The sequence below is a fragment of the Staurois parvus genome, unplaced genomic scaffold (genome assembly GCF_062004578.1).
Source record: "Staurois parvus isolate SC_StPar_1 unplaced genomic scaffold, SC_StPar_1.0 ptg002042l, whole genome shotgun sequence".
NCBI lineage: Eukaryota > Metazoa > Chordata > Amphibia > Anura > Ranidae > Staurois > Staurois parvus.
In genome coordinates, this window is record NW_028319838.1 from 74,872 (window position 1) to 96,445 (window position 21,574).

Below are 21,574 nucleotides of genomic sequence, written 5' to 3' on the forward strand. Positions count from 1 at the left end.
ATAGGGAAGTATAGACCTCTTTTCTATTACAGGATAGAATAAACTTAGAATGGGGTTGGGAGTAAATTTAAGCTTGGTTAGCCTTTGACTTGACTTACACGAATAAAGAATAATTCCAGGCATCAGTATGTTATACAAGATTACATTGGACCAGCTTGGACAGGTGTGACTATGTATATACCACACCTAGTAGCCACGTGTTGAACAGCCAGTCTGATGCATTGTGAATACAGGAGGTTACATAGTTAGTCTGGCTGAAAAAGTCAATCCAGTTCAACCATTAAAAAAAAAAAAAGATAATCCTATACCCACAGTTGATCCAGAGGACGGCAAAAAAACCCAGCAAAGCACGATCCAATTTGCTCCTGCAGGGAAAATAAAATCCTTCCTGGTCTCCTGAGATACCACTCAACATGATCGCCATTCAGAGAATGCTTTGCAGTTTCTGAATGAATGCAAAATGTTCTCTGATTGGATGAGGTGGAGAGCATGATGTCCTTGCCCTGCCTCTCCACCTCATCCAATCAGAGAACACTTTACAGTCATTCAGAGAAGTGGCAAGTACCCGACCTCCTGTATTCACAATGCAAGAGAAGCTGCTTGGCGCAGGACCTAGAAGCAAGTTGAGATCACCAATGTAGCGATGTGTACTTCAATGATTTCCAGCTTCTAGGTGCATTGGCCAGCTATGGTATAATACACAATCACATTGGTTCAAGCTGGAACAATTATACTATGTATAACATGCCAATGCCTGGGATTCATCTTTAAAGCATACTTACCAACAACATGGTGCTGGGTCTCTGGGTTCTGTAAACCCTGCCAGCTGTTCTTTTTGTATGCCCATTTTCTGGGTAGGCATGCCAAAATCACGCTCCCTTTATGAGTTTGTCCTGCCCATACCCTATTTCTTAATTATGCAGGGGCTGTGTATCACACACACTTTATGGGACAAGCTCACCCATACCCTGATACCCGAAATTGAAGCCTCTTGAGTTGATGCCTGTGCAATAACTCAAATTATTCCTTCCTTCCTGATCCCCCAAGAGACAATCGGATATTCCCTAGATCAACTTTACCTATAAATGTTAGTATCCAGATATATTCTGTGTATCTAAGACAGAATCCAGGCCTTTCCAACAGCAATACACTGAGCTGGCCACAACCAACTCTTGAGGGAGTCTATTCCACATTTTCACAGCTCTTACTGTGAAGAAACCTTTCCGTGTTTGGAGATTACATTTCTTTTCTTCCAGATGTAAAGAGCGCCACCTTGTCCTCTGTGATGACCTCAGGGTGAATAACTCTACACCGAGTTCTCTATATGAACCACTGATGTATTTCTACATGGAGTTCATATCCCCCCTTATATATTATACATGGAGATCATATCCCCCCTTATGTATTATACATGGTGATCATATCCCCCCTTATGTATTATACATGGAGATCATATCCCTCCTTATGTATTATACATGGAGATCATATCCCCCCTTATGTATTATACATGGAGATCATATCCCCCCTTATGTATTATACATGGTGATCATATCCCCCCCTTATATATTATACATGGAGATCATATCCCCCCTTATATATTATACATGGAGATCATATCCCCCCTTATGTATTATACATGGAGAGCATATCCCCCCTTATGTATTATACATGGAGATCATATCCCCCCTTATGTATTATACATGGTGATCATATCCCCCCCTTATATATTATACATGGAGATCATATCCCCCCTTATATATTATACATGGAGATCATATCCCCCCTTATGTATTATACATGGAGAGCATATCCCCCCTTATGTATTATACATGGAGTTCATATCCCCCCTTATATATTATACATGGAGATCATATCCCCCCCCTTATGTATTATACATGGAGATCATATCCCCCCCCCCTTATGTATTATACATAGAGATCATATCCCCCCTTATGTATTATACATTATTATTATTATTACTACGAGTTTATATAGCGCCAAAGGGTTTGCTCAGTGCTGTACAATAGGGGGGACAATACATGGCACAGTACAACAACAACAAACAACGTACGAGGGGTAAGAGGGCCCTACTCTTACGAGCTTACAATCTAGGAGGGAGGGGGTAAAGGTACAGTAGGAAGTGGCTGAGGGGGATGAAGTGGTGGGAGGAATGAGGGAGGATGGCCGTTAGGTGAGGGTGGGGTAGGCTTCCCTGAAGAGATGGGTTTTGAGGGAGCGCCTGAATGTGAATAGGGAAGGCGACAGTCTGATGGATTGGGGCAGTGAGTTCCAGAGGATGGGGGAGGACCTGGAGAAGTCCTGCAGTCGTGCATGGGAGGAGGAGACCAGGGAGCAGGATAGAAGGAGGTCCTGTGAGGAGCGAAGGGTACGGGTAGGGTGGTACTTGGTGATCAGGTTGGTGAGGTAGTCAGGGGCAGTGTTGTGAACGGCTTTGTAGGTCAGGGTTAGGAGTTTAAATTTGATGCGTTGGGCAATCGGGAGCCAGTGGAGGGAGAGGCAGAGGGGGGTGGCAGAGGTGGAGCGGGTGGTGAGGTGGATGAGTCTGGCAGCTGAGTTCAGGATGGTCTGGAGCGGGGAGAGCCTGCACTTGGGTAGGCCAGTGAGGAGGGAGTTGCAGTAGTCAAGGCGTGAGATGATGAGGGAGTGTACTAGAAGTTTGGTGGTGTCTGGGGTGAGGAAGGAGCGTATCTTGGCAATGTTGCGAAGATGGAGCCTGCATGTGTTTGTGAGTGATTTGACATGAGGTTGGAGGGAGAGGTTCGCGTCAAGAATGACGCCAAGGACTTTGGCTTGCGGGGCGGGAGTGATAGTGGAGTTGTTGGTGATGATGGATAGGATGGGGGGGGGGGTGTTGGCAGGGGGAAAGATGAGGAGCTCGGTTTTGGAGAGGTTGAGCTTGAGGAAATGTAGCGACATCCAGTCTGAGATGTCATTTAGGAGGTGAGTGATGCGGGCGGAGATAGTGGGGGTGAGGTGAGGGGTGGAGAGGTAGATTTGGGTGTCGTCAGCATAGAGGTGATAGTTGAAGCCGTGAGATTGTATGAGTTTGCCCAGGGAGGAGGTGTAGATGGAGAAGAGAAGGGGTCCAAGGACAGAGCCTTGGGGGACCCCAACAGAGAGGGGGAGGGAGGGGGAGGTGGCACCATTGTAGGTGACACTGAAGGAGCGTCGGGATAGGTAGGATGAGAACCAAGAGAGAGCAGTATCTCTGATGCCAAGGGAGAGTAGTTTATTAAGGAGGAGGGGGTGGTCAACTGTGTCGAAGGCCGCAGAGAGGTCCAGGAGAAGGAGGACAGAGTACATACATGGTGATCATATCCCCCTTATGTATTATACATGGAGATCATATCCCCCCCTTATGTATTATACATGGAGACCATATCCCCCCTTATGTATTATACATGGAGATCATACCCCCCTTATGTATTATACATGGAGATCATATCCCCCCCTTATATATTATACATGGAGATCATATCCCCCCTTATATATTATACATGGAGATCATATCCCCCCTTATGTATTATACATGGAGATCATACCCCCCTTATGTATTATACATGGAGATCATATCCCCCCCTTATATATTATACATGGAGATCATATCCCCCCCTTATATATTATACATGGAGATCATATCCCCCCTTATATATTATACATGGAGATCATATCCCCCCCTTATATATTATACATGGAGATCATATCCCCCCTTATGTATTATACATGGAGATCATATCCCCCCTTATGTATTATACATGGAGATCATATCCCCCTTATGTATTATACATGGAGATCATATCCCCCCTTATGTATTATACATGGTGATCATATCCCCCCTTATGTATTATACATGGAGATCATATCCCCCCTTAATCTCCTCTTCTCAAGAGAGAATAAAATCAGTTCCTCTAATCTTTCCTCATAGCTGATCCCCTCCATGCCTCGTATCAGTTTGGTTGCCCTTCTCTGTACTTCCTCCAGTTCCCCAATGTTCTTTTTGTGAATTGGTGCCCAAAACTGAACTGCATATTCCAGATGAGGTCTTGCTACTGATTTGTACCCCGGGGGGGGGGGGGGGATGATATTTCTCTCTGGAGTCTATACCTCTCCTAATACAAGAGAGGATTTTGCTCGCTTTAGAAGCCGCAGCTTGGCATTGCATGCCATTATTAAGCTTGCGATCTACCAGAACTCCTAGATCCTTCTCAACTATTCACCCCCCCCCCCAGATCCTTCACCATTGATTCCCCCGGTTGTACCCCCCTAGTATGTATGATGCATGCATATTCTTAGCCCCCATGTGCAGAACCTTACATTTATCAACATTAAACCTCATTGGCCCCATAGTCCCCCAATTACACAGAGCATTGAGGTTGGCTTGTAAGTTGGAGACATCCTGTAAGGAAGTTATTCCCCGGCACAGCTTGGTGTCATCTACAAAGACCGAAATGGGATTTTTAATCCCAGACCCTATATAGTTTATAAATCTATTAAAAGTAAGGGTCCCAACACTGAACCTTGGGGTACACCACTGATGACCCCAGACCATTCAGAGTATGAATCATTAACCACTACTCTCTGAATACGATCTTTTAGACCGTTTTCTATCCATTTACATACAGATTTTTCCAAGCCTGTAGACTTTACCTTACACATTAGCCGTGTGTGGGGAACTGTGTCAAACGCGTTTGCAAAATCCAAGTATACTACGTCCTCCACCATCTCTCTGTCCAAGTATACCACGTCCACCGCCACCCCTCTGTCCAAGTATACCACGTCCACCGCCATCCCTCTGTCCCAGTATATCACGTCCACCGCCACCCCTCTGTCCCAGTATACCACGTCCACCGCCACCCCTCTGTCCCAGTATACCACGTCCACCGCCACCCCTCTGTCCCAGTATACCACGTCCACCGCCACCCCTCTGTCCCAGTATAACACGTCCACCGCCATCCCTCTGTCCCAGTATATCACGTCCACCGCCATCCCTCTGTCCCAGTATAACACGTCCACCGCCATCCCTCTGTCCCAGTATATCACGTCCACCGCCATCCCTCTGTCCCAGTATATCACGTCCACCGCCATCCCTCTGTCCCAGTATAACACGTCCACCGCCATCCCTCTGTCCCAGTATAACACGTCCACCGCCATCCCTCTGTCCCAGTATATCACGTCCACCGCCATCCCTCTGTCCCAGTATACCACGTCCACCGCCACCCCTCTGTCCCAGTATACCACGTCCACCGCCATCCCTCTGTCCCAGTATACCACGTCCACCGCCATCCCTCTGTCCCAGTATACCACGTCCACCGCCATCCCTCTGTCCCAGTATACCACGTCCACCGCCATCCCTCTGTCCCAGTATACCACGTCCACCGCCATCCCTCTGTCCCAGTATACCACGTCCACCGCCACCCCTCTGTCCCAGTATACCACGTCCACCGCCACCCCTCTGTCCCAGTATACCACGTCCACCGCCACCCCTCTGTCCCAGTATACCACGTCCACCGCCACCCCTCTGTCCCAGTATACCACGTCCACCGCCACCCCTCTGTCCCAGTATACCACGTCCACCGCCACCCCTCTGTCCCAGTATACCACGTCCACCGCCACCCCTCTGTCCAAGGTTTTGCTCACCCCCTCCTAAAAAAATCAGATTTGTTTGACAACTTCTGTCTTTCATGAATCCATGCTGTCTGTTGCTTAAAATATTTTTTCCAGCAAGAACTCATCTATGTGGTATTTTTATTAAACTCTGCAGTATCTTTCCAACTATAGAAGCTAAACTAACAGTTCTATAATTACTTGGTAAAGATTTTGACCCATTTTTAAATATAGGCACCATGTTGGCCTTACGTTAATCCAGTGGTACTATGCCAGTCATTAGAGTCCCTAAAAATGAGAAACAATGGCTTTGAAATGACAGAGCTCAATTCTTTACGGATCCGTGGATGTTCACGGTCTGGCCGTGTGTGTGTGTTGAAAGGTGTAGTGGAGACCCGGAGCTTAGATTTTGCAGAATGGATGTATGGCACTGCGTAGGCTATTGGGGATCTTTTTGATAGCATTTCAGCAATGGCAGCTTCCATATTTAATCAGTTTGGGCTGGAGTAAGGCCTAAAAGAGCGAAGGAACGTGTGCTTCCATTGACAAGTGAAAGAGACTTCCATAAGTCATGCATTGACTTCAACATTTCAGACAGATTGGCAACCTAGCTCTCCCCATTTTTGTCCGGACCTGCGGCATGCACACCAAGCAAGTCACTTTTGTCGTCACACACTTTCCATTTTTAAGTGTTTGCCTTTTTGTTAGGATGATAAATGACAATGTAAGCCAAGAAAATACATCTATCAATGGCTAAAAATAATTCCTTCTATAGTTTCCTGCAAGTCCCCTAAAATGTCATCTTGTCGGCTGTCCTTTTTGGCAGTGGCACAATGGTCTTTTTTTTTTCCAAGCCTGTCTGTAGTATCTCAGCAATACTTTGGAGCAATGCATTTTCAGCGTCCTTTAAGCCACCTGAGTGCCCAAAGACGCCTCTACCGCGTCACGAGGCTAAGCGCCCAGGGGACTCTACAGCAGATACATAATGCAGTGCTCACCGGGGAGAATTGCGGGCCATGATGTGTCGGTTCACTGATGCCCATCTTTCCACGCTACCCCTGGAGATGTTATTGAGGTCACCCAAGAGCTCATTGCATAGTAGTGACGTTCTGCACAGAGCTGTCACTTACTCTATACCAGATGTCATGTGTGTCCATCTAACCTCATTCACTGGTATTGTGTTGCATTTGTTTCTGTAAATCTTTTATTATAAATGTTTCTGTTTTTTGAATTTGTGAAGACCTTCCTGCCTATATCTTATGATGCTTACTGTCTTTACCATCCTGTTTAGAAGGGTTCAAATCTTAACGATGCCATGGCATTCTGAATGATCGTCTAGTATCCTGGGGTTTATATTGTAGGCATCTCTAGGTGTCTAAATCAATATTAACCATTTGAGCTCCTGAGGATTTACCCCCCTTAATGACCAGGCCTTTTTTTGCTGTTTGGCACTGCACGAATTCAAATGATAATTGCGCGGTCATGCAATGCTGTACCCAAACGAAATTTACGTCCTTTTTTTCACACAAATAGAGCTTTCTTTTGGTGGTATTTTATCACCTGTGCGCTTTTTATTTTTTGCGCTATAAACAAAAAAAACTGAAAATATAGTTTTTTTAAAAATTTTTTGTACTTTCAGCAATAAAAAATATATCGTAAACTCAAAGTTAGTCATAAATTTAAGCCAAAATGTATTCTGCTCCATGTTTTTGGTAAAAAAAATCCCAATAAGTGTATATTGATTGCTTTGTGTGAAAGTTATAGCGTCTACAAACTATGGTGTAGATACTGTAATTTATGCTTTTTTTTTTTTTTTTTTTTTTTTTTTTTTACTATACAGCGCTGCACTAATTCAAATGATAATTGCGCGGTCATGCAATGCTGTACCCAAACTAAATTTACGTCCTCGATCGATCAAGGGGTTAAATGGGATTACTGGTGTACTGGGGGGCAAACTGGCGCTATCTGGGAGGGGCGCTAACACTATCCGAAGTCACCAGCGACACTGATACAGTGATCAGTAAAAATCGGTTCACTGATCAGTGACACTGATGACAGGGCAGTGAAGGGGTTAACTGGGGGGGGGGCGGGCGATCATGGGGTTAAACTGGATTACTGGTGTACTGGCGGGCAATCTGGCGCTATCTGGGAGGGGCGCTAACACTATCGGAAGTCGCCAGCGACACTGATACAGTGATCAGTAAAAATCGGTTCACTGATCAGTGACACTGGTGACAGGGCAGTGAAGGGGTTAACTGGGGGGGGGCGATCAGGGGGTTAAATGTGTCCTAGAGTTTTCTAACTGTGGGTATTTGCTGTTTTACTCACAATTTGTAAGTCTTCTTCTCTGTCTGGAACGGTATGTGTCCAGGCAGAGAAGAATGACATCATATCCTGTCCTGTGCAACTGTCAACACAGGACAGGATAGGACAGGGACCGATCATCCGATTTCAGCCAGACATCACTGGCTGAAATCGAATGATTGATCCCTCAGGGATCAAATGGTGTCACCCGTGGGTCGGCAGGAGCGCGCGCCCCCTGCCCGCGAAAACATTGGGAGCGCGGAGCCCTGCACACGTATATATGCAGTGGCAGGGCGGCAAGTGGTTAATGGATATGGTGAAGCGCTATACAATAACTATATGACAAAAATAAACAATAAACATATTATAAACCACAAATGATGCTCTGATCCAATCAGGATCCAATCAGTGAATATGCAAGTGCAAACTGGTGAAAATACAGGAAATAACCTGTTTTAAAAACTCTTATTGAGTGGCTCAAAATAAATATATATACCCCACCCCCCCGTCCCAATAATGGGACTAATCTAAACCAAAAATTATAGTGTGACAAGTGAACCCCCTATCGGGAAAGACAATCAATGGTAGTAATGAGTGCCAATCATAATTGACAAAAAAAATACCCACTTATAAATCAACCTCATATAAAAATATCCCAAATATAAATCAATCATAAATAATGTCCAGTGCACAAAAAACATATAGCCGTGATCCTCAAACAATTCATGCGGGTGATGAGGTGAAATAAGTGATCTCCACACTTGTGAAAATATCCTCAAATAGCAGAAATGGCCCCTCACCTCCAAACCGTGACCACAAGGGCCAGCTCTCTTTTATAGGATCACCACCGATCCTTATGGATACTATCTCGTCACAGGAGAAAGATGCCACATAAGCTCCCTTCAGCAATACCACTTACTCCTCTCGGGTCCCTCGAGGCAGAGGTACCACAATACAGCTCACTCCCCACTCAGGATCATATTAGTAAGAGAGAAAAGAGATCCTCCATGGTGCAATAACGTTTATTACTCAATAAATCACATGAAAAACAAATTGCCCACTCACATTTTCTCCATAGGTAAAAAGCATCTAAACCTCATGCTATGGGTGTACTGCATGGGTTTGTTGGGTGTACCAAAATGGCGCCCACTCCCGGAAGTGCATCACCACATCACCGGAAGTTGCATACCAACGCTTCACATGGCTTCATCAGGATATCACTCTAAAACCCCATGTGTTGATCACATGCACCCCCCCCCCCCCACAAAAAAAACAAAACAAAACCCTCTCGGGCAACACATCACAAACTGAGCATGTGCAGAGTGCCTTCTAGAGCACTACTATCGGCAGATGGATTGGGGACTGTGGACAGTGGGGAGAAACAGAGAAGACAGAATCAAACAGCTTTTTTGCATAATGCAGAGAATAACCCCACAGTGAGTATAACAAGCATGCTTTACTGCATCTACAGACTGATTGTACTGTGGGGGGTTTAGTAACACTTAAGGTAGAATACCTTTTAACCTTTGCAACCATTTCAACTTTAGTATATTTTAAAATTTACTAAAATTTTTACACTTCATATACTATTGAACTAACATTGTGTGGCACACAAATTTGGAATTACCACTATTTTATTCTCCAGGGTGTCTTCTGTATGTATGTATGTATGTATGTATGTGTGTATGTTTTAGGGGGTTTATGTAATCTTCAGGACAAAAATGATTTTTTAAACTTGTGCAAAAAAACAAAACAAAAAAAAAAAACCATCCCTGGCAATGAAAGGGTTAAAGGTACCTGTCACCTTTTATGCAGCATTGGTGATGATTTTGAGGTGCTGGGGACAGTGGGGGGTGATAATTCAGCTTGTCTCTACAGACCAGTTCATAGTTATTAACCGCCTTCCACCTACCATGTAAGGAAATGACGGGAGCGCGGCGGTTCTCTGGTTCTGGGAAGACGTCATATGATGTCCTCCCAATCTAACCACACGTGTGTGCGCAGATGACTTCGGCTCTGTCATGTGATCAGCTATGTCCAATCACAGCTGATCGCATGTAAATAAGGAAATGCCGCTTATCCGCATTCCTCTCCTCACGCGTTATCACGCTGACAGCTCGTGAGGACAGGAGAGCCATTAATCTGCATTCCTCAGAGGGGACATGTGCATTAATCATTAGGGCACTGATTATCAGTGTAGCCCCATCAATGCCACCTGTCAGTGCCCATCTGAGCTGCCTATCAGTGCCTCCTAACAGTGCTGCCTATCAGTACCATACGAGTGCTGCCTTTCAGTGCCCACCAGTGATGTCTGTCAATGCCCACCAGTGCCTCCTCATCAGCGCTGGCTATCAGTGCCCATCACTGCAGCCTCATTAACGCACATCAGTGAAGGCAAAAAATTTATAATTTACAGCATTTTGTAACAAACTAAACATTTTTTTTTTCAAAATTTTCTGTTTTTGGTTTGTTTAGCAAAAAATATAAAACCCAGTGGTGATTAAGATATTGTATGTACTCTCCAGCGCCTCAGGATATGCACAGCCAAAAGGGAAGCCAAGGGTACCAGGACAGCGACAACCAAAGGAAATGCTTCAGGGGTGCAGCCCTCCTCAGACGGGGAAATCAGCCACTGGATAGAGAGAAAACAGGTGGCCATTCACAGATGAATGGAAAGTAGGAGCCCAGCCCAGCCATTTCCCCACAGGCATAAAGCACACTCCCACACCATCCCACTCAGGCATCAACAGCAAGGCTCCTACTTTCCATTCATCACACATCTGCATCAGAGGTTGGTCATCAGCTCTGAGGAAAGGGATTTGTCCCCGAAACGCGTCAGCCATTTGACCGCACTGACAGTGAGAACACCTTGCCTGCCGTTCTGGCCATTGTCATTTTTCTATGCTTTTTAGATACATGCTTCGTCTGTGAGTATGTTTTTATTATTCTTTCACTCCTACAATAAACCTTGGATAATGCACTAGGTGTGTGCGCCACCTGTTTTCTCTATCCAGTGGTGATTAAATACCACCAAAAGAAAGCTCTATCTGTCTCAAAAAAATGATAAAAATGTCATATGGGTACAGTGTTGCATGACCGCGCAATTGTCATTCAAAGTGCAACAGCGCTGAAAGCTGAAAATTGGCCTGGGCAGGAAGGGGGTGAAAGTGCCCGGTAGGCTTGTGGTTAAGCATGTTACACGGCAGTCAGCGGTCATGCTCCCCATACTGCTATCCTGTACATATTACCACTTGGCGGCTATCCTGCCCCTATATCGCTCAGCCCCATGTTAACTATTTCATTGCTGGAGGCAATTTCATTGCCACAGTGTATCCTAAGGGTCAGCAATAACTTGGCCCTGCAGTCTCCAACCCCCCCCCCCCCCCCCTCACTAATAAAATGATGACCGGCATTCTTCAGAAGAGGAAAAGCTTTCTGACGGGAGCAAAGGGCGATGGGTATCGCAGAGACGCAGCCTGCCTGTCCTCAAATAGCCCTCCATACTAAAACAAATCTATAGGAAAATCGCCTGCAATTCTCCTCTTTAAGTTTTTTTTTTTTTTTTTTTTTTTTTTTTTTTCTGCCTTTCATAAAAAAAAAAAAAAAAAAAAAAAAAAGAGAGAGAGATGCGTGTTCAGGGAGGGGAGGCACGCTTCTCCGCCGATTCATGTGCTTGTATCGTGACTTCAGGCTGCAGCAGAGGATGCTCTTGCTTGATGAAGCGATTTCAATCAATGGATTAGGTTTGCGGGGGAAAGGATGGGTGGAGACGTCGTTCATAGCAACCCGATTCTTAATTCCACTTTCTAAAAATAATCCCTGGTATCTGATAAAGGTTATGGACAACATTTCCCACGTTTCTTTTGCATCGGTTTTCTTATGAAATGAGACGGCTGTTTTTCTTTTTTTTTTTTTTTCTTTTTTGTTTTTTTTTTTCTCCTCTTATCGGGTTTTTTTGGCCTTTTCTTTATAAAAGTAGATCTAGCGTCAGATAGATAGATAGATATAGATATATAGATAGATATAGATATATAGATATATAGAGAGAGAGATATATAATCTATCTTTTAGTTATACAAAGCCATAGATATACAGTTGCAAGAAAAAGTATGTGAACCCCTTGGGATTACGTGGAGTTTTGCATGAATTGGGCATAAAATGTGCTCTGAACGTCATCTAAGTCACAACAATAGAAGAACACAGTCTGCTGAACATAATACTACACAAACATTAGATGTTGCCATGGTTTAATTTCACATAACATGTAAACATTCACAGTGCAGGGAGGAAAAAGTATGTGAGGCCCTAGCTTAATGACTTCTCCCAGAGTTAATTGGAGCCAGGAGTGAGCCAACCTTGACTCCAATCAGTGTGATGATATTGGATGTGTTGCTGACAGCTGTCCTGCCCTTAAAAAACACACACCTGTTTTGGGTTTACTGGTTTCAAGAAGCACTGTCTGATGTGAACCATGCCTCGCAGAAAAGAGCTTTCAGAAGACCTACGATCAAGAATTGTTGACTTGCATGAAGCTGGAAAGGGTTACAAAAGTATCTCCAAAAGCCTTGATGTTCATGCGTCCACGGTAAGACAGACTGTCTACAAATGGAGAAAGTTTAGCACTGTTGCTACTCTCCCTAGGCGTGGTCGTCCTGTAAAAATGACTGCAAGAGCACAGCGCAGAATGCTGCATGAGGTAAAGAAGAATCCCAGAGTGTCAGCTAAAGACCTACAGAAATCTCTGGCACATGCTAACATTTTTGATGACACATCTACAATAAGGAAAACATTAAACAAGAATGGAGTACATGGGAGGACACCACGGAGGAAGCCATTGCTGTCCAAAAAGAATATTGCAGCACGTTTGAAGTTTGCAAAAGAGCACCTGGATGTTCCACAGCACTACTGGCAAAATATACTGTGGACAGATGAAACCAAGATTGAGTTGTTTGGGAAGAACACACAACACTATGTGTGGAGAAAAAAAGGCACAACACACCAACATCAAAACCTCATCCCCACTGTGAAACATGGCGGAGGGAGCATCATGGTTTGGGGCTGTTTTGCTGCCTCAGGGCCTGGATGGATTGTTGTCATTGATGGGAAAAAGAATTCCAGAGTTTATCAAGACATTTTGCAGGAAAACGTACAACAATCTGTCCGCCAATTGAAGCTCCGTAGAGGATGGGTGATGCAACAGGACAATGACCCAAAGCATACAAGCAATTCAACAAAACAATGGCTGCAACAGCACAGAATACGCCTTCTGGAGTGGCCCAGTCAGAGTCCTGACCTCAACCCGATTGAAATGCTGTGGCATGACCTTAAGAGAGAGATTCACACCAGACATCCCAAGAATATTGCTACACTGAAACAGTCTTGTGAAGAGGAGTGGTGCAAAATGACTCCAGATCGTTGTGCAGGTCTGATCTGCAACTACAGGAAACGTTTGGTTGAGGTTATTGCTGCCAAAGGAGGGTCAACCAGTTATTAAGTCCAAAGGTTCACATACTTTTTCCTCCCTGCACTGTGAATGTTTACATGTTATGTGCAATTAAACCATGGCAACATCTAATGTTTGTGTAGTATTATGTTCAGCAGACTGTGTTCTTCCATTGTTGTGACTTAAATGACATTCAGAGCACATTTTATGCTCAATTCATGCAAAACTCCACGTAATCCCAAGGGGTTCACATACTTTTTCTTGCAACTGTATATAGAATTACAGGTTTAAGCCCTAATCCATCCAGATCTATCAAACAGGTTTATGTTGTTTAGTGCAGCCTTTCTCAACCAGGGTGCCTTGAGGTTTCTTCAGGGTTGCCTTAGCAAAATGTCTAATAATTGCCCAAGCCAGTAGGAGGAACAAGCCTGACTTTTAGTTCTATAAAGCCACAGGTTTTCATTGTGCACCATTAAGGCCTTCTAGCCGCCGGCGTCCTGACAACCAATGACCTCATCAGTTGATAAGGAGGATGTCCGCTGCCTGCACAGCATCCTAGTTTGACCCTCCCCTGCCCCTCTCCATCAGTGCTGGGATCACCGTAGCTCAGTGATGGAGAAGAATTGAATACTAGTCGGTACCAGTGTGCAAAAGTGTTTTTGCTTTGGAAGAATAAATCGCCTTCAATGTTGGGTGCCCTACATGTGTGGATGTTGCTGCATTATAGAATTATAGAATAGTTTTTCACATTTTTACAATGGGGTGCCTCAAGACTGTCCATAATTTTAAGGGGTGCCTCAAGACTGTCCATAATTTTAAAGGGTGCCTCGGGACTGTCCATAATTTTTAAAGGGTGCCTCGGGACTGTCCATAATTTTTAAAGGGTGCCTTGACTGGAAAAAGGTTGAGAAACACTGGTTTAATGCATGGGACTGCCTGCATGCGGACGCATGGAAGACCTGTGCAGGTAGTCATTGCCCTCATATGGGCGTATGCTTAAGTGTGCCCGTATGAAGGAGGCCTTACAGATCTTGTCCCTCCCTCAGGTTGTGATTGGACAGTGAAAGAAGAAACTGTAGACTGATTAGCTTGCATCTCCCTCGTTCTGCTCTCTGCTCCTTGCACTGCGGCACAGCTCATTGGCTACTTACAATGCTTCTCTTTTTCCCAGGCTAAGCTCTGCTGTACAGGGAACTACAAAAGGCTAATCAGGTACTGGCACTGCTTACATTAAAGCAAATTTAATATTGGGCTAATGATGACAGAGCTGCATTCATTTTGAGTCTTTCATATTTGCCTGGACTTTAGCTGAAGCTGGACTACATGGAGATATAAAAGGCACAAATTTAATTCAGCTCTGTATTCATGAATACAACGTTAAAAATAGATTTGTAAACGTAAGCCGTGTTAAGTACCCAAATCTGACCTGGCATCCGTCCCTGTATAGCGGGGTTGGAGTGTGAGGGGAAGAAAGAGCAAAGAGCCAATTAGTTCATAGGCTGATAGGAGAAAGCCGAATGATGGAGAGATAAGCTCATCACTGCGCTCCTCCTCCTTAGAACGTCTAGTTACAGGCTGAGAAGGAAGCCCAGAACAACCTGGGCTCAGAGAAAGTAGGTTGAATACTGGCCATTGGACTGAAGACCTTGTGATAGGAAATATCAGTTTTGATGCAATATTTACTTTCAGTTCACAGATTTACTCTGCAATACTTTTTTCTATCATGTATTGGGCTGTTCATTTTTATTTTGGTTGTTTTTAACTGTGATTCTGATTGAAAGACCTGTGTATGAATTAAATACTTGTATATTCCTATAGAAGTCCAATATCTCTGAGAACATATCCTATGGCTGTTGTCTGAAAGCTCCTATACACCTACCAGCGTTGATTTAATGTATCAGAACTGTTTTTATGTATGTTTATTCTGTTCATTCATTCTTAGGAGAAAAGTTCAACGTGGAAACCAAAGTCATTGCGGCAGATTTTGGAAAACCCACAGAGATCTATGGGCGCATCGAGGTGGGACTGAAAGGTCTTGAAATTGGAGTCCTTGGTAAGTAAAACTGAGATGTATAATAATGGGATTACATGAGATTTGTAGAACGACACGAAGTTCAGTTTTCACTTTTGGAGATCCTGTTTAACCACCGCCCACCATATAGTAATATGACGGACGCAAGGTGGTTCTCTCGTTGTGGGAGGACGTCCCATTCTAACCACGCATGCATGGCTCAAGGGGCGCGCAGCGCGGCGATCGGTGGTGCGCTGCGTCCCTCGGACACAGCAGATCACCGATCCACAGAAAGAGCCGAAGATGTCAGCTCGGTCATGTGATCAGCTGTGTCCAATCACCGCTGATGACAGGGAAATGCCGGTTATCTGCATTTCTCTCCTCTCGAGCTGTCACGCTGACAGCATTCCGCGGAGGGGACATGTACACTGATCATCAGAGTACTGATGATCAGTGTAGCCCCAGCAGTGCCAGCTGTCAGTGCTCATCAGTGCCTACCAGTGCACATCAATGCCACATATCAGTGCCCATCTGAGATGCCTTTCAGTGTCACCCATCCGTGCCAGTCAGTGCCACCTATCAGTGCTGCCAATCAGTGCCATGTATCAGTGCTGCCTTTCAGTGCCCATCAGTGATGCCTGTCAATGCCCATCAGTGCCACCTACCAGTGCCTCCTCATCAGTGTCCATCAGTGCCACCTATCAGTGCCCATCACTGCAGCCTCATTAGCGCACATCAGTGAAGGAGAAAAATCACTTATTTACAAAATTTTATAACAAAAACTAAGAAAAAACTTTTTTTTTTTTCAAAATTTTCAGTGGTTTATGGTTTGTTTAAGAAAAAATAAAAAACCCAGAGGTGATTAAATACCACCACAATAAAGCTCTGTCACAAAAAAATGCTAAAAATTTCATATGGGTACAGTGTTGCATGACCGCGCAATTGTCATTTAAAGCGCAACAGCGCTGAAAGCTGGAAATTGGCCTGGGCAGGAAGGGGTATAAGTGCCCTGTAGGCGAGGGGTTAAAGTATATGTACTTGGGACTAAAGGCGATGTAGAAGTCTGCTTTAAAACCACTGCTTCCCCTCTCCTCCTACCTCTGCCATATAGTGCTGGTAACAAAGATCTGGGTAAATACCTTGTTTCAGTCTGCTCCAGTCCAGTCAAGTGATGAAGAAACTTCAGCTCCTTTGTGTTGTGAAGCACGTGACAACGGGTCTGAATTCCAGGAGCTGTGATGTCACCCGCCAGCTTCCATTGCCCAATGGTTGTTGGCACTCATTCCTCTCCCATGCAGCAGGCACTCCATGACGCAGGGTAGCTGGAGCTGCTGCATCACGTGATTGAACCAGACTGAATGGCAATAATGTATTTACCAGGGGCGGACTGACCATTTGGAAACTCTGGCACTGCCCGAGGTCAGTAGGGGGCCCCATGAGATGCCCCTGGTACCTTTTTTTTTTTCATAGACTTTTTTGAGTTTGGGCAAGGACATAGGGGCCCCATGATCCCCTATTGCCCGGGGGCCCCATGAGTTGTCAGTCCGCCCCTGGTATTTACACAGATCTTTTTGTACCAGCACTGTACAGCATAGGTAGGATTTTAAACCTAATTATATGTAGCCTTTATGTTCACTTTAGCAACGAATATCTTATTTGCTCCCTTTCTGTTCTGTTTAAATAGACCAATGAAAGCGTTTTGTTACTTCTGTTCGATACGTGCAATCAATTCTGCCAGAAATCCAGTGAGCTTGTAGCTGTTACCAGTGTTAACAGCCCTGCCCAGCTCACTTCTGTGGACTACAGGACACCTCTGCCTGATGAGGAGAGGCAAAGGTTCTCTGCAGTTTTAACATACTTCTTCTAGGCCAGGGGTAGGCAACCTGCGGCTCTCTAGCTGTTGTGGAACTTCATTTCCCATGAGGCATTGCAAAGATTACAAAACTGACAGTTACAGCTATGACTTGCAGAGGCATGATGGAACTTGTAGTCCTGCGGCTCTCAGGTTGCCTACCCCTGTTCTAGGGTGACAACATAGCTCCTCCATAGTGCGTTGAGTGAATGTTGTCACCCTAAGACAGGAAGAGCTTTACTGGCAGGATCACTGGGTGCAAATAAAGGGATGAAAAGCTTGAAAAAAATACAGCCAACACATCTAAGGATTGGTAAACTGCAATAGATTACATTTTTGTTCTTTGGTTTAGATACACTTCACAGAGAGGCAGCCATGTTTGGGATTATGCTTTAAGTTGAATAGTTAAAGTGGCAATAAGCTCCCCTCATTATGATTTAAGTGGTTCTAAAGTCTAAACATTTTTTACCTTAATGCATTCCCTGCATTAAGGTCAAAAAATGTTTAGGCATCAGTATCACCCCTTACTCCCTATTTACTTACCTGAGCCCTCACTCAATCCAGCGCTGTGCCCCTCTGCAACGGCTTTGTCTCCTCTCCCCGCTCCTGTAGGACAGACTGAGAGCAGCTGGAGCCATTGGCTCCTGCTGCTGTTAGTCAAATCCTATGATGAGGGAACAGGGGTAGGGGCCATGCTGTGTTGTCTATGGATGCAGGCAGTGAGGCTCATTATCAATCCTGCACTAGTGCCCCCATAGCAAGTGGCTTGCTATGGGGGTGCTTGCTGAAGAGGAGGAGCCAGGAGCTGAGAAACAGAGGTTTGGGCCTTCTGTGTGCAGTTATGTTGCACAGAGCAGGTAACTATACACTTTTTTTTTTTGTTTTGTTACTAGAGCCCTGGTATGGGCGATGTGTTAGGAGCATGGCCTCAGGTGGCAGGCTTTGTGATGTGTGTTGTCTGTCCTTTCTGCATGCTCTGTAAACCTTCTGAACTTTCTAAAAATCTTCAGTGTGTGGCCCAGTCTTCTGTCTGTATGTGGTGAGGTGTGGAAATGGGCTCCCGCACCCGGCTGTGTTGCAGGCATGAAGGGGTTTTCACATGGTGCCCTAGGACAGTGGAACATATGCAGATCAACAATCCGGGACTGTCATGGTTGGAATTGGGGCGGCACAGTGGCTTAGTAGTTAGCACTTCTGCCTGGCAGTACTAGGGTCGTTGGTTCGAATCCCAACCACGGCACCACCTGCCTGGGGTTTGCATGTTCTCCCTGTGTCTGCGTGGGTTTCCTCCGGGTACTCCGGTTTCCTCCCACACTCCAAAGACATGCTGGTAGGTGAATTGGCTCCTGTCAAAATTGTCCCTAGTATGTGTGTGTATGAATGTGAGTTAGGGACCTTAGATTGTACACCCCTTGAGGGTTAGGGACCTTAGATTGTATACCCCTTGAGGGTTAGGGACTGATGTGAATGTACAATATATATGTAAAGTGCTGCGTAAACTGACGGCGCTATATAAGTACCTGAAATAAATAAATCAAACAGATGACCGTAGTGCTGCAAGGCAAAAGTGCAAACCCCCAAGTCGCCATGCAGTATAACCGTAATGAAAGTAGACCTGTGCTCGCTGTAAATTACTAAGCCAGTTATAAGGAGAATAGCCACGGCGTAAGACCTCACCATCAGCACATACAATAATCCACTGCAGGGGCTCCCTGAAACAACATAAGAGGAGTAAAAAGAAACGGGGAGTTCATTTGTGGTTGCCTGGTGCTCAGACACAACCTCTTTGGGGCGTATTCATAAAGATGTGAATTTGATATTCACCAGACATTCACTGCAGGCGAGTCTTCCAGGTCCATGTATTTTTAAAAGACAGTAATTGGTTCATCATCAGTGAATGTTTGATGTAAATCAGTCACTTCTATATTATGTCTTAGTGTTGCAGTACTCTTCATTAAATAGGCGGGGTGGTAGGCATCCTAAACGCACCATTGAAACCGTTCACCAAAAGACCAAATCGCACAGAAGGTATCTGTATTTTGGCCAAGACATGTAAGCTCACTAACTGGGCCGAGCGACTACATGTCTAGTGTAGAGAAGAGAAGGGACACATGAAGGGACACACCATTGAAACCGTTCACCAAAAGACCAAATCGCACAGAAGGTATCTGTATTTTGGCCAAGACATGTAAGCTCACTAACTGGGCCGAGCGACTACATGTCTAGTGTAGAGAAGAGAAGGGACACATGAAGGGACACACCATTGAAACCGTTCACCAAAAGACCAAATCGCACAGAAGGTATCTGTATTTTGGCCAAGACATGTAAGCTCACTAACTGGGCCGAGCGACTACATGTCTAGTGTAGAGAAGAGAAGGGACACATGATGTAACCATACCGTCAACGAAGAAGAGACGGGACCTATGATGTCACCATACCATCAAGGAAGAAAAGAGCTCCATGCTGTCCACATTCCATCAAGGAACTAAAGGGACCCATGATGTATACATACCAACAAGGAAGAGGAGAAGAGACCCATGTCACCATACAGCCAAGAAAGAAGAGAAAGGACCCATGATGTCATCATACTATTCTGGAAGAAGAGAAAGGATCCATGATGTCATCATACTATTCTGAAAGAAGAGAAAGGATCCTTGATGTCATACTATTTTGGAAGAAGAGAAAGGATCCATGATGTCATCATACTATTCTGAAAGAAGAGAAGGGATCCATGATGTCATCATACTATTCTGAAAGAAGAGAAAGGATCCATGATGTCATCATACTATTCTGAAAGAAGAGACAGGATCCATGATGTCATCATACTATTCTGAAAGAAGAGACAGGATCCATGATGTCATCATACTATTCTGAAAGAAGAGAGAGGATCCATGATGTCATACTATTCTGGAAGAAGAGACAGGATCCATGATGTCATCATACTATTTTGGAAGAAGAGAAAGGATCCATGATGTCATCATACTATTTTGGAAGAAGAGAAAGGATTCATGATGTCATCATACTATTCTGAAAGAAGAGACAGGATTCATGATGTCATCATGCTATTCTGAAAGAAGACAGGATCCATGATGTCATACTATTCTGGAAGAAGAGACAGGATCCATGATGTCATCATACTATTTTGGAAGAAGAGAAAGGATCCATGATGTCATCGTACTATTCTGAAAGAAGAGAAAGGATCCATGATGTCATCGTACTATTCTGAAAGAGAAAGGATTCATGATGTCATCATACTATTCTGAAAGAAGAGAAAGGATCCATGATGTCATACTATTCTGGAAGAAGAGAAAGGATCCATGATGTCATACTATTCTGGAAGAAGAGAAAGGATCCATGATGTCATCATACTATTCTGGAAGAAGAGAAAGGATCCATGATGTCATCATACTATTCTGGAAGAAGAGAAAGGACCCATGATGTCATCATACTATTCTGGAAGAAGAGAAAGGACCCATGATGTCATCATACTATTTTGGAAGAAGAGAAAGGACCCATGATGTCGTCATACTATTTTGGAAGAAGAGAACGGACCCATGATGTCGTCATACTATTTTGGAAGAAGAGAAAGGACCCATGGGTGATTATTACTAAAGCTGGTGCGGCTGTGCATGGCAGCCAATCAGCTTCTAACCTCAGCTTGTTTATTTTTAATTTAAATATTTATTAATTTTTCACATTATTACAAAATTTCCATAAGAAGAGACACAATACATATAAATATCAATGCATTTCTACTCTGTCCCTTCTATTTACCTCTTTTCTTTCCCTTCCCTCCCAACCCACCATTTCCCCCCTTCCCCCCCTCCCTCCCCTCTGCAAGATCTCCAGTCTCTCTAGGCCCAATAACTTCGAATAACTTCCTAGTTTAGAGTTTTCTATATTTCTCTTTCAATCCCGATTTTTCCCATCGTGAATAGTATATTTTCATCCTGTCTTCCTGCATATGATAAGATTTTTCCATTCTGCTAATCTGGTTTACCCTATTGATCCAATCCTCCTCCGTTGGTACCTCTGTCTTCCGCCAAAACTTGGGGATCAACCCTTTTGCTGCACTTTAGTACCATACACCTGATTCTTTATATTTATTTACTGTTGTCTCAACACTATGTAGGAGACACATGGTTGGGTCTAATCCTATGTCATTTCCAGTTATTATTTCTATTAATTTGACTATTGTCTTCCAGAAAACCTGAATTTTTGGACATTGCCACCATATGTGAAACACCGTGCCCTCTTCCCCACATCCTCTCCAACACATTTTTGAATTCTCCCCCCTCATCCTGTGCTCAGTGCTCGGTGTAATATGCCATCGTGTCAA

The 21,574-nt window shown here is 44.4% G+C and overlaps 1 protein-coding gene across 1 annotated transcript in view; it reads left to right on the forward strand.

Annotated features, from left to right (window-relative positions):
• The window catches only part of LOC149432941 (very-long-chain 3-oxoacyl-CoA reductase-like), a gene marked incomplete at its 3' end in the record, with an annotated part of 62,593 nt that overhangs the window by 19,893 nt on the left and 21,126 nt on the right, over window positions 1–21,574 (forward strand). The window contains exon 4 of the mRNA XM_089664786.1: window positions 15,315–15,425. Within this exon, the coding sequence (XP_089520912.1) occupies window positions 15,315–15,425 (111 nt within the window). The remainder of the gene's footprint in view (window positions 1–15,314; window positions 15,426–21,574) is intronic.